Source organism: Typha latifolia, chromosome 7 (genome assembly GCF_019914945.1).
Source record: "Typha latifolia isolate L0001 chromosome 7, TyphaL0001v2, whole genome shotgun sequence".
NCBI classification, from domain to species: Eukaryota; Viridiplantae; Streptophyta; class Magnoliopsida; order Poales; family Typhaceae; genus Typha; species Typha latifolia.
In genome coordinates, this window is record NC_133092.1 from 5,846,121 (window position 1) to 5,861,723 (window position 15,603).

The following is a 15,603-nucleotide window of genomic DNA, read 5'->3' on the forward strand; positions in this document are numbered from 1 at the left end:
AAAATTATTTAATTAAATCATAACTCACTTCTTTATCGCAAATGATTTATTTATAAATATTGGGCTCAAGCCTGCTGATTACCTTCCTAACTCCTAACCAAACTTCACTATCATTATTGACATTTGTAGAGAATTGAAATCTTGGTTTAAGAAAATACCCTGTAGAAATTTAAAATTTGTAAGCATTCGAATTTTTAAATATTCATAAATAAAAGTAAATTAGTAAATTAAAACTTAAAAGCATGCCTACTAGCAGCGTGTATATCTCCATGTAGTTTGTTCCATCTAGAATCAATCATCTTCCACCACTTTTTATAACTTTAGCTCACAAGTTTTTGATTGATTATTTTGCTATGTCCATCGCCTCATATAAGAAACCCATCTCAGACTTGTCATTATTATCTACAAGTTTTAATACTTTGATAAGAGGCTCAAATACTGTGGTGGCAATTGTAATATTATTCCAATATGCATTTCCAAGAGCCATATTTTTCAAAGTTTCACCTAAAGATTTATCTTTAGGTTTCATAATTTTAATTTTCATAGACCACTCCTGTGATGTAAACATTCGCATAATATCATCCTTGTAGCGCATGATGCTCTCTAAGGCTAAAAAATGAGTGACGCATCTAGTGATACTGGGTCTGATGATTTCCCTACCACCTGTCATCTGCTTGAGTAAATTAAGAACCAAACTATGGTTATATATAAAATTTGTCAACCTCTGACCTTTATATATGACCATGTCAATTTCATACTCTTTTGCAATATCCTCTAAAATTATATCAATATAATATGTAGTACATGACGTCCAATATAAATGAGGTCTTTTTATCATAAGTAAATTTCTAGCAGCTTTATAATTGGCCACATTATCAGTAACCACTTGAACTACTCTTTTTTCACCGATTTCTTATACTTCATTCATCAACTGACAAATATAATTTGCATTTTTGAAATGAGCAGTAGCATCCACAAATTTCAAAAATATTGTCCCTATGCTAGAGTACATTAAGAAATTAATTATATTTCTTCTATTTTGTGTACTCCACCCATCACACATCAGTGTACAACCAAATTCATCTCAATACTGTTTAAATGTCTCAATATAATTTTAAAGTTCATCTACCTCTGAGTCAAGATATTTAGTAGCAATATCATTTGAACTAGAAGGCGGAACACCAGGCCCTACTGATTGTATAGCATTCACTATAGTGCGATAATAAAGACTATCAGCTACATTGAAAGGAATATGATTGTAGAAGAAAAATTTAGAGATAGTCTTACTAATGTGTTTCTTTGCATTTTAATTCATTTGAGAGCTGTCTTGACAGAAGTCTATGTACGACTCTTTTTTTCTGAAGATATGTATCTATTGGTCTAATATTTTCAGACTCTGCTGTAACATCAGAAGTCCTATGGTAGAACTGTTGCCCCTATAATCTTTCTCTCCCTGTATCTTAACTGATTAAGATCTCTGAAAGTTATCACCAGTGCTTCTTCTCATCTCTTCCTCTCCTTTATATATATTTTTGCTCTCTTTTATTATCCTTCTCATTTATCTCTCCTTATCCTTCTCACTCTGCTCATTGCTATCATCATTAATGTGTATAGGATTATGCATCAATTCTTCACGAACCATTGACTCTCTTTGTTGTGTAGATTATTTATCCTTCTTTTTGTTAATTAAATGAACTAACATTTATTTTCTAACTTCCAAGGACACTTGAGTGCAAGCTGCTACATTTTCTTCTCTTCCAGCTAAATGTTCTTTCAAACAGCTGACACCACCACTCATTTCTTTTCGACACCAGTTGCATTTAACATGTCTTTTATCTTGCCTAATCGTGCTGTAATGTTGCCATCCAATGTCAGTATCATATGACTTCTCTTTTAGAGCCATTGATATTTTAACTCTGCAATTAAAAAATATAAACAAAAATCAAAAGAAAATATAAAATAATTTAAAATTTATAAAAATAAAACCCTCTTAATTTTTTTTCTATTATTTTTCTTTACTTCTTTCTAATTTTTAGTTTTCACCCCTTTCAACTCTCAAGTTTTTAGCAGCAGCTTGCTGTACACCTGCAGTAGTAGCACACCTGCTGCTGCAGGTGCTGAGCAGCATAAGTAGTAGCTGCAGAAGCAATAGGTGCTGCACCCGAGGTCGCCGAAGGTTGAGGTTGTCGAATCTTCGCCGGAGAACGTCGCCGGAAGTCGAGGTCACCGGAGATCTACTCATTTGTGGTGAGAAAAAGACCCGTGAGAAAGAGAGAAAAAAAGAGAGAAAGAGAGAAAGAGAGAAAGAAAGAAAAGAGAGAGAGAGAGAAAGGGGAGAAAGAGAGGTAGGTGGGTTGGGGGACATCAATTATTGATGTCCTTTGGGTTGGATCCGACCCGTTCCCACCCGTTTCGGCCGAAACGGTCGAAACCGGCTTGTTTCAGCTAGGGCCGATCCCGATCTGTTTCAGCCGATCCCACTCGGGATTGGCCGAAACTGGGAACCTTGTTTTAAACACATGTTGAAGTATTTCACATGATTCTAAGTGCCTCTTTGGCTTCCTCTATATAAATAATAAATGGGGAAGGTTAAATTTCACACAAATTTATGATTTACGCCCCCTATTTCTAGTATTTACATTTGGAACTCCATGTTTGGACATTATCCGAAAGCATCCTCCATTACATAAAGGTATAAAAAATGGAATATTCTGTCAGTCTAAAACTTGATTTTTCATTAATACCTCATCATATATGTAGATTTTAGAAGGGACTCCCCTTTAGAGAGATAAGATAAGGTACTTTTTAGAAAATCTAATAGAATGTGCTTCTGTTGATACCTTCCATTAGATATGGTTAACTTAGAGTATTTTCTAAGAATAAAGTCCAAAACATGGGCCTTGAAATGTAAATACTTGAAGGTAGGGTCTGAGTTGTAAATTCATGAAAATGTAGGTCGTGAAATGTAATATTCTTTTATTATAAATTTGTATATTATCAATGCAAATTCTCAAATACTAACATAAACTATCTATTGATATGATTCATAATTACTATAATTTATAATGATATTAAAATTGTAACATCACATTTCACAAGGCCAATTATCATATATAAAAAGTTATTTATGCTTTTATTCCTAAATATATTAATTTATTAATCATTATTTTTTAAAGTATATAATTATATAATTTATAAAACTAATATATCATAGGGTCAATTTGGTAATTGACATAAAAAAGAAATCATCCTTAATTGTTATCCTTTGACCAACCTTTACAATTTTAATTATCTTATTAAAGAGAATCATTATGCCTTTATTTATCTCTTTCTACCAAACACCAAAAGGTGAATAAGGATAAGAGGTGCATTTAAAGTGTGTATAATATCTCCCTAGATTCATTATTCTCGAATTTCATATTATGCAATAAAACGAGGCCTAAAGTTAGTTATCGATAGATATTGAAGTTCCTTTCCTGGTCATAGTCTTTTTTTTCTAGGGTTTCTTTCTTAAAACCCTAAGTAAGCTGTAATTTGGTAATTCATGCATCAAGATTTCATGAACTTTGAAATAATGTAGTTAATCATGGAGCATACTCTTACCACTAGTGGATGTGGTTCATGATTGGATTACTAATCAACAGCATGTTCCTTTACTGATACTTGCAGACTGGATTACTATTTAATTGCATGTTTTTTAACAGGGGGATAGCACATACATGTTTAATGTAGAAGGCCTCATACCAAAACTTTGTCAACTTTGTCAAGAAGTAGGGGAAGATGATAGAGGACTCAGTCTGCGGTCTGCAGGATTGCAAGCACTTGCTTCTGTGGTACTTTAACTTACTGAAACTTGAACTACATTCGTTACTCAAAGATTTGTCTTTGTTTTGTCAAAACCAGTCTTTTGTGGTATCAGTTTATTAAAGAACATTACAGATATATTACAATTAAGATGGTTACATGTTTAACTGAACTGAAACAATAAATTTGACTAATCTATTTATAACTTTGAACAACAATGGCAAGACTAAGTATTTCCTTTCGCCATGCATGCCATTCGTTGGCAGCATGAGATGGCTTTTCATCATGCCAACAGCAAGAAAAGGAGGAAAGTACTCAATATATGTATGAGAGAGAGATAAGAAAATGCCATACGTTTTCTAGGTGATCATTGTTGCAGTCTCATTCTGGCATGCCCTAACTGTATCTCATTGTCATGGAGAAGAAACCATAGAACATTGTTTCTACTTTCTAGTAGAGTATGTCTTTGCTGATCTCACTAATTTATTAGCAGACCATTACGTAAGGGAAGTAGATCCACCACGTAAATGAAGTGGATCGTGTTATTCCATTATTTTCTTAGATTGGCCCATATTGACCATTTCGGTTGGAAATGGCCAAAACTCCCCCGGTATGAGCTGGTTTCTGCTGAAACTTCTTTCCATGATTATTTGAATGCAGTGTGCTACTTGTTGTATTTCTGTGCCCACAAGAAATATATTAATGGATGTTCAATAGCATGTATATTTTTATTATTTTATATATTATAGATAAAATGGTGCATCTACAGACCTCTATGCTGTCAGTGACATTTAGTTAGTCTTTCTTTTTCTTTTCTTTATTGTCAAATTGGGATGTTATTGTAGCTGGGTGGAATCATAGCATAATGAAGTAGATTTTGTCAAAATTTGTACTATTTTGTAGTTGATCATGCTTTGACAAGAGTAGCTTTGACTGCATGATCTGTTAGCAATATTTTTTTTTTTTTGGTATTAAGCATTTCTTTAGAATTGTAGTTTTAAAATTTTAATTGCATGGGCTTGTGGGAAGTCCTCCCTTGTTGCTGTTACAATGATTGAGGTTTTGGCCAATGATCTTCAAGCTCTTTAAAAGATAATGCATAAATGAAAGAAATATATAGAGGTGTTGATATTCTTGGAGTAAGTGCATGTAATACTTTTTATTCATCAGTAATATGGATTTTGAGTATAAATGTTCTGAGTAGATCTTGCGCAGTTATATCTCAAGCATGTCATTCTCTTACTGAATTTTTATCTCTACTTTTTTTCCGTTGTATCCAGGTAAAATTTATGGGTGACTACTCCCACATCTCAATGGAATTTGATGATGTGAGTCTTTCCCCTTTATGCATTTCATGAATAGTACAAAATGTCATCTGAATTTTCTCATTTGTTCTATTTAGTTATTCATGTGGAGATTTACATTCAAGCAGTGTCAACCTAGTATTAACCTTTTTCTGGATGCTACATAACCAATATGCCACTTGTCTGCAAGCTGTCTATCAGGAGACCGCATTTGTCCTTCAAATCGGTAGAGCAAACATTAAAAGACAATTAGAAATAAATCAAGCTTATAATTGTAGACCAACATGCTTTAGATAGGACTAAAGGATAGGAAGCTCTAACAACTAACCAGAGTAGCAATTAGTGCTTTAACCTTCACAAATGGGATCTATCATGAAATTTATACTAGTCCTTAACCAAGGAGTTTTCCCATACTAATCAGAGATATCTATGGTCTAGACTCTTAGTCGATATGAAATTGGGAGCAACAATAAGTTGTTCATACCTTAGCTAAAACCGAGAAGAAAGGAGGTAAAAGAGAAAACGTCCTCCTTTTCTTTTTCTCTGGTATAGGAAAGGTTTTATATTTTGGTCAAAATTGATCTTAAAAATGCTTCATTTTGAGATTTCTAGTTATAAAATGTTAAGATGTGGCTTTATCCGATCTCCCAAGTTAGTTGGGATCCTTTGGGTTCTTTGTAGGGCTTTATGTTGTTCTGCAATTACTCTTTCTGCCAGAAGCATGATTTTAAAAGGACTGGATCTTGCCCCTGTTCCTGAAACTTGGATCTTAGTCTGAAGGGGACAATGCACTTTTCCCTGTGTGGTTAGGCTTGATTTCAAGTTACCCTCTAGACTTTTAGCTTAAGCACTTAATCTTATAACCCTTATATGGTCCAGACCACTTCAAAATTGTTAGATTTTCCTTTCAAAATTAATGTTGTGATGTGTTAGAGGTGTTGTGCTGTTTTGGGGCCAATAATTTACCAAATTGCCCATAGCTTCCACAGAAGCACCATCAATGGCCATTGCAAGCTTGGTTTGATACTTAGAATATAAAAAAACTCTTAACTTCCAACTCCCTTTTGATGTTTCTTCAACTTGCCCCAACCAGCCAACTCCAGCAGGTTGTAATAGTGGTTTTGGATGGGACCCCCCATCTCTTATTGTCCACTCTTTCCTTAGGAAAGGGAAAATTTCGTTTCGGATCCTTGATTACTGCCTGATTGGGATTGGGAAGAGCTTGGGCTTTGCTGAAGTAATAGGAGAATGGGATTGGAATTGTAATAGGGCTTAGATTTGGAAGTGACTATAAGGGGAATGGCTTTGGATGCGACTAGGGATGAAATTGAGTTTTGGCGAATTAATATGAGGAAAGAAATAGGATTAGGATTATGATATGGCTTGGGTTCGACTTAAAAATAGGATTAGGATTGAGATTTGGATGGGTCTTGGACTTTGGAGATCTCTTCATCAGACTCAATTAAAGACCAATATTTTGAAAGGCGGCCGCGGGTGGTGAGCAGTCACCTCACGCCTAGTGCCAAAGCAAAAGACTAGTGAAAAGGCGGGTAACAAGACAGTTTAGCATTTTATATAAAAAAATTTAAAAAAAATTAGATATGATATTATATGTAAATTGTATTAGATTAATTAATATTAATCAGATTAAATTATACTTTGAAATTCACACTATTTGTTACTTATATAGAGAAATTTGCAGCATGTGGCAAATTCAGTAATTATAAAAGAAGATGTAGGCATTTTCTCCTAAAAATAGGTGTACTAGGACAAAGCTAGTGCTTAGGCTAATTGCCATTAATCATTTTACATTAATCACTCTACAATCTACATCATATTTCTCCTAAACTAGATGCCATCCCGTTTGCCTAAACCAACTGCCATCCCAATAATTTTCTTGTTAGGCTTTACCTAATCCAAATGGATGGTGCAAATCCTAGTATTTGGGTTATTAAATTAGGTACCTGTCAATGCTTTAAAAGACTAAAGGCAGCAAACTGGCAGCCAATGATTTGTTTAGTGCCTAAGCGTTAGGCAGGAGTTTAGACAGGCTCCTAGAACCAAGGCAACCATACATATAAGAAATAATTCAAATATAATATATATCATTAGGAAACTACATATACTCATCATAGAATAAAAATTGAGTGCTAGTAATATATCCAAAAGATGGTCTCAGAAGTCCAATGATAATATTTGTAGCAAGGTTCTCGGTTTCGGTGGATCTAGATCGTCTAAAACGGATTGAGATTGGTCATCCCACCTGAAACCAATCTATTGGCTAGTTTAGGTGGGTATTGACTAGATCGATCGAGTTTCAGTCGAAACAAACCGAAACTGAGAGAGAAAGAGAGGAAAAGAGAGAGGAGAATAAGAAAGTAATGGAGATAAGAAAAGAAAAGAGTGGGGAGTGGAGAGATGATAGGTAGCTCATTGGAGAGAGAGAGAAGAAAAAATTGCGGACTCGAGGTATTCAGAGGTTGATGGAGTCAAATCTCCATCCAAGGAGTTCGCCAAATGTTGATGGAAACTGGATATACATTTGAGAATCATCAATTTGCTTGGGAGAGAGAGAGTGGGAGAGGGGAAGTGTAAGGGAAAGAGGGGGAGAGTCGGAGATGGAGAAGGCTTTGAGTGAGATTTTTGTTTGAAGTGAGAATAGGAGATCAAGGATGATTGAGAGATAGGGAGAAGGAGATGAGAGAGAAAGAGTGGGAGAGAAAGAAAGGGATCTTTTATTTGTGTGAGATAGAGGGAGTGAAAGACAGAGAGTGGGAGAAAGTGAGAAAGAGATAGAGATTAAGAAAATAGTATTTTTTTAAGTTTTAGACTTCGTAAGTTCATATATAAGTAATTAAATTTTATTTCATATCTTTTTTTAATTTTTTAGAATTTTGTTGTATTTTAAATATGCTGATATTTATCGTTGTTTTTGGGACGAAGGGTTCCAATCTTTATCCTGATATTGAGAACCTTAATTTGTAGCACTCATAGAAAACTAAGATATAGAACCAAATGCTATAAAATCATAACATTCATATTTGTGAAAAAAAAGAGCAACAAACTGATTAATTATCACGCTGGCCTAAATTTTTAGCTTGATCACTATAAAACTCGTCATTGGATATCTCATCATTAGAATCATTATCGTTTAAGTCTAGATTCACTTCAACTCTTCATTTTTGTCATCCTCAGAGCTAAATATGCTTTATCAATGTTATTTGATCTTCTAGAACTAGAAGCACATGATGATGCAAATATAGAATTTCTCCTTGAAGTCATTATGTCCATTGCATCTGAAACATCTCCAACCATACTCCATGTTAACCCAGCGATGAATGCATTCACAGTAGCCTGCAGTGAGCGTAGCGATGACGAATGCCACCACACCTGGCAAGTGCAACCTTGTGGCTGAAATATCTGGGATGGAAGGGAAGTCAAAACGTCCTGCATTGAGGGTGAATCAATACATGTCCAATTAGTATTAGTGCATCACTAAACAAATTTAATGGATTTGGATCTTTTAAGAACCAGATCCATTTACCCACCTAAAGCCTCATTGCAGCACCTAAGCATTTTGACTGCTTAATTGCTAAGCACTGCCATATTGCCTGCCTCACATAATCCCAAATTCCCAATTAATAACACCGTTTACTCTGTGTACAAGTGACTGCCCCACCTTAGGTTGGTGCCTAGGTGCCTGTTTCTCCTTTTTTTGAAACATTGGTACCTGTTTTGCACTAAATCTGCAAAGAAAGATGCAATCTTTCTCATCCTATGAGTTGCAGTGTGCAGATACAAGATCCATGCACTGTGGATGGACGGTTGATATTGAAGATAAGTGACTAAAGGTTGCAGCAGCATCAAGTGGTTTCTCATTACTGAACTGAAGTTGGTTCTCCTTACAATATACTAATATATGGTTTCTCCATACTGAAGTCAATTCTTCATGTTTTTATTCTTATGAATAAATGATAAATATGCTTAGCATTCACGGAATCATTTACTTGGAATCTCGAATTAATTATTTCCAAGTTGGGACAGTCTGTCAGCTCATGCATGTTTAAAAAACTTTCCCTGTTATATTTGCTATCAAAAGCTTCATCTTTATTCAGTTTCTCATTCTTGTTTCATGTCGATTTTCCACTTTGTTGGTGGAAATAGATTGTCTCAGTGACATTAGATAATTATGAGGCTCATCAACTGGTCTTAGAGAATGGAAAGAAAGAGATATATCACAATCAGTCCCAAACTTACTGCATGAAGGAAGTTACAAGAATGGAAGGTCATCGTTCATCATTTGATGAAACCAGGAAGAATGTTATCTCTGTGTCAGTACGTGATAGTTTTAATGTTACATTGGATTCTACAGTGTGAGACTTCATCTTTACGCTATGGTTTTTTGTGGACTTTACCAATTTTATTTTGTTTATTCCATGTGTAACAGCTTAAATTTGTTAACAGGGATGTGAGCAGAGATCCTGCATACTGGGCCAGAGTATGCTTGTATAATATGACCAAAATTGCCCAAGAGGCAACAACTTTGCGGCGTGTTTTGGAGCCCCTGTTCCGCTACTTTGATAGTAGGAACTTTTGGTCTCCTTATGATGGGATTGCGTCTTCCATTTTGTCTGATATGCAAGCCTTGATGGAGAATTCAGGTGAAGAAATGTCTGTTTACCTTGCATAACTTTTTTATGGTTTTCATATTTTTTTTGGATTGGAAGTGTCTAATAATAGCAACCAGTTACATAATTTTCTTTTTGATGCTAAGCTTTTTTGTTGAACCTTCAGGGCAAAACAGTCATTTATTGTTATCTACCACAATTAAACACCTAGACCACAAAAATATCACCAAGCAGCCCATCATGCAAATCAACATTGTGAAGGTCGCGACTCACCTTGCACGACAGACAAAACCTCAAGCTTCAGTATCTATAACCAATGCAATAAGTGACTTGATAAGGCATTTGCGCAAATGCATGCAATGTTCTGTTGATGCATCAAAGATTGGGGCTGATTCCAGTAAACGGAACTCTGCTCTCCATTCTGCATTGGAGGAATTGCTTGTTCAACTAACGGAGAAGGTAACTTAAATTAATCCCAATTTTTTAAACCAATTGAGTTCCATAATAAGTTTCTTTCATGTTATTTTCTTTAAGAATAAATGCTAGTTTGTGTTGATTACAATATCTGATGGAAAGGTAGGGGATGTTGGACCTATTCTTGAAAAGATGGCTGTTGCGCTTGAGAATTTACCTGCTACTGCTATTGCAGCAAGAACGACAATTTCATCTATTTATCGTACTGCACAAATAGTAGCTTCTATCCCTAACTTATCATATCACAAGAAGGCAAGTTCTTTACCAGTTTCAAATATCTCTACTATATCAGAGGACAATTTTTCTAGTTTCCAATTAAAGAACCCATATTCTAAGTAAATATATGTAACTTCTAACATATATGTTTCAGGATTTTCCAGAAGCTTTGTTTTACCAACTTCTTTCAGCAATGGCACACCCAGACCATAGAACTAGAGTTGGTTCACATCGGGTTCTATCTGCAATTCTCGTGCCCTCATTTAGTTTTCCTTGGTCAGTTAAAAATCTTCCAATTGCGTTAAAGGACTATGATCCACAGGGAACACTTTTGGTAGCTCTCTCAGCTTTCTCTTCTTCTTGGACAATAAATGAGAAGATGGAACAGAACAGTTGCAATTACAAGGAACCCTTAAGAATCCATAAATCAGGTGCTGAAATGGACTGTATGAAAGAGAACGGCTGCCATCATATTGATGAGGATATACAGTGTTGTACAATTTGTCCACCTTGCAAGCGGTACCATAATGCTGAACTATCCGCCTCATGTCCTGTATATGAAGGAACAAATATTTTGAAACTTGAAGATGAAGTACGGATTGCTGAATTCCTAGATGCTTCCATAGTCTGATATCCTCCTTTTCTTTTTGTCATATTAGTTTTCATGCTGATTTGCCATCTTTTCTTCCCATTCATCTGTTCCTCCAGGATTTAAGATTTATGCGATTAAGTAGACATCAAGTGGGTCTACTTCTTTCATCAATTTGGACTCAAGCATCATCAGGAGATAATACGCCTGCAAATTATGAGGCAATGGCACACACATACAGCCTTGCTTTATTGTTTTCGCGAACCAAAGTAAGTTACTTGTGGGCAACCTTTGCTGTTTAATGAGTCATGGTTTTTTTTATTTGAATACATGTTATATCTATTTATAGAATATGGGCATTCATGCACTAGCGTGAGAGATAGGTATAGAGCAAGACAACTCGATAGTGGGAAGGAAAGAGTTGAGCCAAAACCAATGTTTTTAATTATTTTAAGTCTGTCAATTTTTTTTTAGCACGTATTTAATTTATTTTGAAACTGAAATACAAGACTAGATGAGTTGAAAAATTGCTAGTTGGGATAGCGATTTCCAAAATAAGTTGCTAACAATCAGCAAGTTATATGAAAATTTAAAGTTTGCTAAGAAAATTATTAAGTATGAAAGAAATAAATTTGTTAGTAATTTATATATGGAAGTCGTTGAACCAGAAAACAATTTATATATAAAAGTTTTCTCTTGTACTTAGCAAATTTTTTTGTGGATTTAAAGTTTCAATATAAAGTCGTTGTCCTAGTTAGTAATTTTCTAACTTATTCTCATATTTAAGTTTTGAAGTATACTAAACATGTATTAAAATTTTTAGGAAGGCTAGTTTGGTCAAAAACTCCCAAAACTATAATATCTGTCAAATCAATCTTTTCCTTAATTGAGAATGGGTACTTATTATTCTCGATTGTGTGCCATGATAGTTGGCATTTACTGTGGTCCATATCAGGTAAGCATCTTCACTATGGACTACTTGGCAAATTCAAAGCTTAAAATTGAGATGCCAGAAATTAAGTGCTCACTTATGATCAAGAATATTCCAAGAAGCTTTTATCTTGAGACCAACCAAGCTACAAATCGATTGTCCTATCATGCTAAGGATAACTTTCCTAGTAGCTTTAGGATGGATGGGTTCCCTGTCTTCCTGTCCTTTTGTTTAGCCATAAATTAAGTTGCCGTTCTTTTTACATTGTTGATGGGGCTAATGTGTTTTTTTGTGCGGTCTCTCTAATCCCTTTTTGGTTTAAACTTTAATTTTAATTTATAAAAAAAGAGCCACGGTACATCCCTTCCAATGTCCAGGCCTCTCTCCCATCCCCAGCGCTTCCACTTGAATGCTTTTTCCTGCAGCAAACCTGCATGAAGTTCCTCAACTTAGGGCAGCATATAGACTTAAATGTTGATGCTGATGGTAGAAATTCCTAAACTCAGCAATTTCTTGCAGTCAAATTTTCTATGGTGTCTATGCAAATGATGTTTCATGGTGGTTATGATAACTAGAGTGAATGATGTGGAATATGATGCTACTAATATATTTTAGACTATAAAGCTTGTAGTCTTTGATTTCCTATTTCAAGCTTTTGAGAAAACCTTTTTACTCAAAAAAAAATGATGTATTTCAGCAAGAATCCTCAATCCAATGGAGCAACCTCCTGACCAATTTAAAAAACTTTGGATCTACATTGAAGAGGTCATAACTTAATTTGTGTGATCAGGCATAACTATATTATTGACAATTTATATTTAAATTTTGGGACATCTAGGTTCTTTGGCAAGAGAGCAAAAAAAGACCATGACTTTCTTTGGCAATTAATGCTCTTTCGCGAATCATTTTCAATACTAAAATTACCTTGGTACTATTGGAGGCACAATCTTATCAATGAGAACTAAATGTAAAAGTCTAGGTCTGATTTGTGAGTGATCTACAAAATTTAAATACCCAGAGAAATAATTCTCTGACTGATGCATTGGGTTTAGATAATTAGATAGAAAGGTATAATGAATTGTTGTCACATCATCTATCTTTATCTAGGCACTTTTTGGAACCTTTTACATTTATGTCATGATTTCTATTGCTCGCAACCAAATTGTTTGGAAATTTAGTTTTCGATTTCCATGATCCTCTTATATGGTTTCATATAATTATGGAGTACATCTAATACTCTGATTGTCTGTACAGTCTCTAGAGAATAATTTGTGAGAATATGGTCTTACTAACGATTCTTCATTTTGTACATAAAATTCTATCTAAAGGCATGTCGTTTTACAACTTTGAAGTTGTTGAGTGTTGAGAGTATTATCTTAACTTCAGGTCATATATAAAAATGTGTACTAGAAGCAAAATTTTGGTTTTGGTTAAATTCAAGATTGTAATCCTTTCATTCAACTCAAGATTATCAGTTTGTATGCTGAATATTATTAATAAGTGAAAATGCTATTAACCGCAAGAATGGTTTAGAATTCTTCAACTTACTGTGCTAGTTGCTGACATTTCTCTTTAGTTTTAAGGGTATAAAGGAGTGCCATTCCATGTTTTTGGCATGTCCAAGGTATTCTCATTCTGGAAAACTGATGATTCCCGAAATATTGAAATTTTGTAGCAAGGATTGTCATGCCAATAGCACGTGCCGTGCGACACAAGATGTGCAACTCAGTATGCCTTGGCATGCCTCGACATGTTAGTGGCACACTGGCACGCCCACTAGCATGTTTCTAGTATATATTTTAGGATTTGTATACATGTTTTTAGTTTGAACATATATATTAAATCCTACATTAGAATCTTTATCTCTATATAATATTATCAATGACATATTTTGTTAAAGAATGACAATAGTCAAGGAACATAAATGACCTATTTGATCAAATAGTTTCTAATTATGATGAAACTTTAGCTAAAAATTATGAATTTTGGTTTAAAATCAACTCATATGGTTGAAATTTGGGTTCAAATCTTACACCAATTTTGGCCCTATTTGAGATATTAATTTCAGATTTTTGAAACTTTGGGCAAAAATTGGGAGAAACAATATTTTTCTCTTTGATTTCTACATTTTCAAGAGTATGTTTTATCGATCTAGCACTAAAATACTAGATCTATATACAAAGATTCTTGCAAATGATAGATATAGCAAAATTAAGCTAAATTTATCATTTCTACACCCCAAATTGGTTTTTAAAGTGTAAAACAAAGAAAATATTTGAGAGAATGAAAGAAAATTTTACCTTTTGAATGAAATATAATCTTAAAATAATCTTAAATCCCTCCTAAATCTCTTCTATTTCTTGTTTTCTAGTTTCTACCTTATATTTAGGAAAATGGCTGCCAAGAGGCCCATTTTGGATGAAAGGATTTTGCCACTTTCACTTCATAGATTGAAACCCTAAATTTGCATCTACTCCTATCATTATTATCAAATTGGTTTTAGTTTGCCGCAAACGCAAATCAAATCAACCACTTAATTATTTGCTAATGACTCTTGAATTATTATTATTGTTTGTTTATTTGGTAGTGATTACCAGAGTACTATTTGCTATGCACAATGAAATTTATGGAAGTTACTGCAATATTCGCATCAAAAGTTGATAAGATTGTGACTAAAGAGAAAAGTAAAGATGCATTTATTCTTTAACTCTATTTTAGATGCAATTTGTATGTGCTTATCACTAGCTCCTTATGATTAATTATCTACTTCATATGTAGACTTGCCTTAACAAGTTTTAGGCAGCACCTTTTGTGTGCCGCTCAATACTCTACTTGTGCCAGTTGGCAGATGGCGTCACGCACTCATGCCAATCGGCACAGCACCACTTGGCACGCGGCTATGCCAACGGCACACCTCGTTCCAGGCACCAGTGTCTTATCGGCACGGCTATCTTTGTCCCATCATAAGATTCTGTGAAAGAAAACTACTATCTGACATATGGAAAAGTAAAGACTACTTTGTGTTGGCAGATCTAATTGGATGCTAAGTGTTTTGTCATTTTTTTGATGGCTATGCATTTATGCTGACATTTTTCTCTGAGAGGTAAAATGTAGACACTATGGTCATGTATAATTGAAGTTGTTACAAATTACAAAGAGCAAGAAACATGTAGAATGAACTTAATTAACACTGTCCATTCTGTTAGAATCCTTAGCTCTATTTTAATGAATAATTCTATTTTTTTTAACAATATGCATAAAAGTTGTAGGAGAAATTAATTACTCAAAATTTTTTGATGTTTTTATCTCCACATCTGTGTGTGTGTGTGTGTGTTTAACTTGTTTATAACTTTTGCATGACTTTACCAAGTTTCCTGCAGAACTCTAGTCATTTGGTGCTAGTTCGTTGTTTTCAGTTGGCATTTTCCATCAGGAGATTATCTCTTGACCATGAAAGTAAGTTCCTTCGTCTTGATGTTTAATTATTTCTCTTTGGAGAAAATCATGAAATTTTAAAGTAGCTCTATGTTACTTGTTAAGGAAATGTCAACATTGTCTTCTCTCATCTTTATATTATCCTTTTTCTGGTAGGTTTGTTAAAGATCTTCAACTTCTGCTGCGTATTTATGTAAAGTTTTCTTAGATATTAATCACTGA

The 15,603-nt window shown here is 34.3% G+C and overlaps 1 protein-coding gene across 5 annotated transcripts in view; it reads left to right on the forward strand.

The window, feature by feature from the left end:
• The window catches only part of LOC140792300 (protein SEMI-ROLLED LEAF 2-like), a 32,336-nt gene that overhangs the window by 13,458 nt on the left and 3,275 nt on the right, over positions 1-15,603 (forward strand). For 4 of the 5 annotated variants that reach the window (XM_073143198.1, XM_073143199.1, XM_073143200.1 and 1 more), the window contains 9 exons: positions 3,705-3,833; positions 5,085-5,132; positions 9,273-9,481; positions 9,573-9,769; positions 9,903-10,195; positions 10,313-10,462; positions 10,581-11,018; positions 11,135-11,284; positions 15,327-15,402. In XM_073143198.1, coding sequence (XP_072999299.1) covers positions 3,705-3,833; positions 5,085-5,132; positions 9,273-9,481; positions 9,573-9,769; positions 9,903-10,195; positions 10,313-10,462; positions 10,581-11,018; positions 11,135-11,284; positions 15,327-15,402 — 1,690 coding nt within the window. The remainder of the gene's footprint in view (positions 1-3,704; positions 3,834-5,084; positions 5,133-9,272; positions 9,482-9,572; positions 9,770-9,902; positions 10,196-10,312; positions 10,463-10,580; positions 11,019-11,134; positions 11,285-15,326; positions 15,403-15,603) is intronic. The other variant, XM_073143201.1, reaches the window with a different exon arrangement.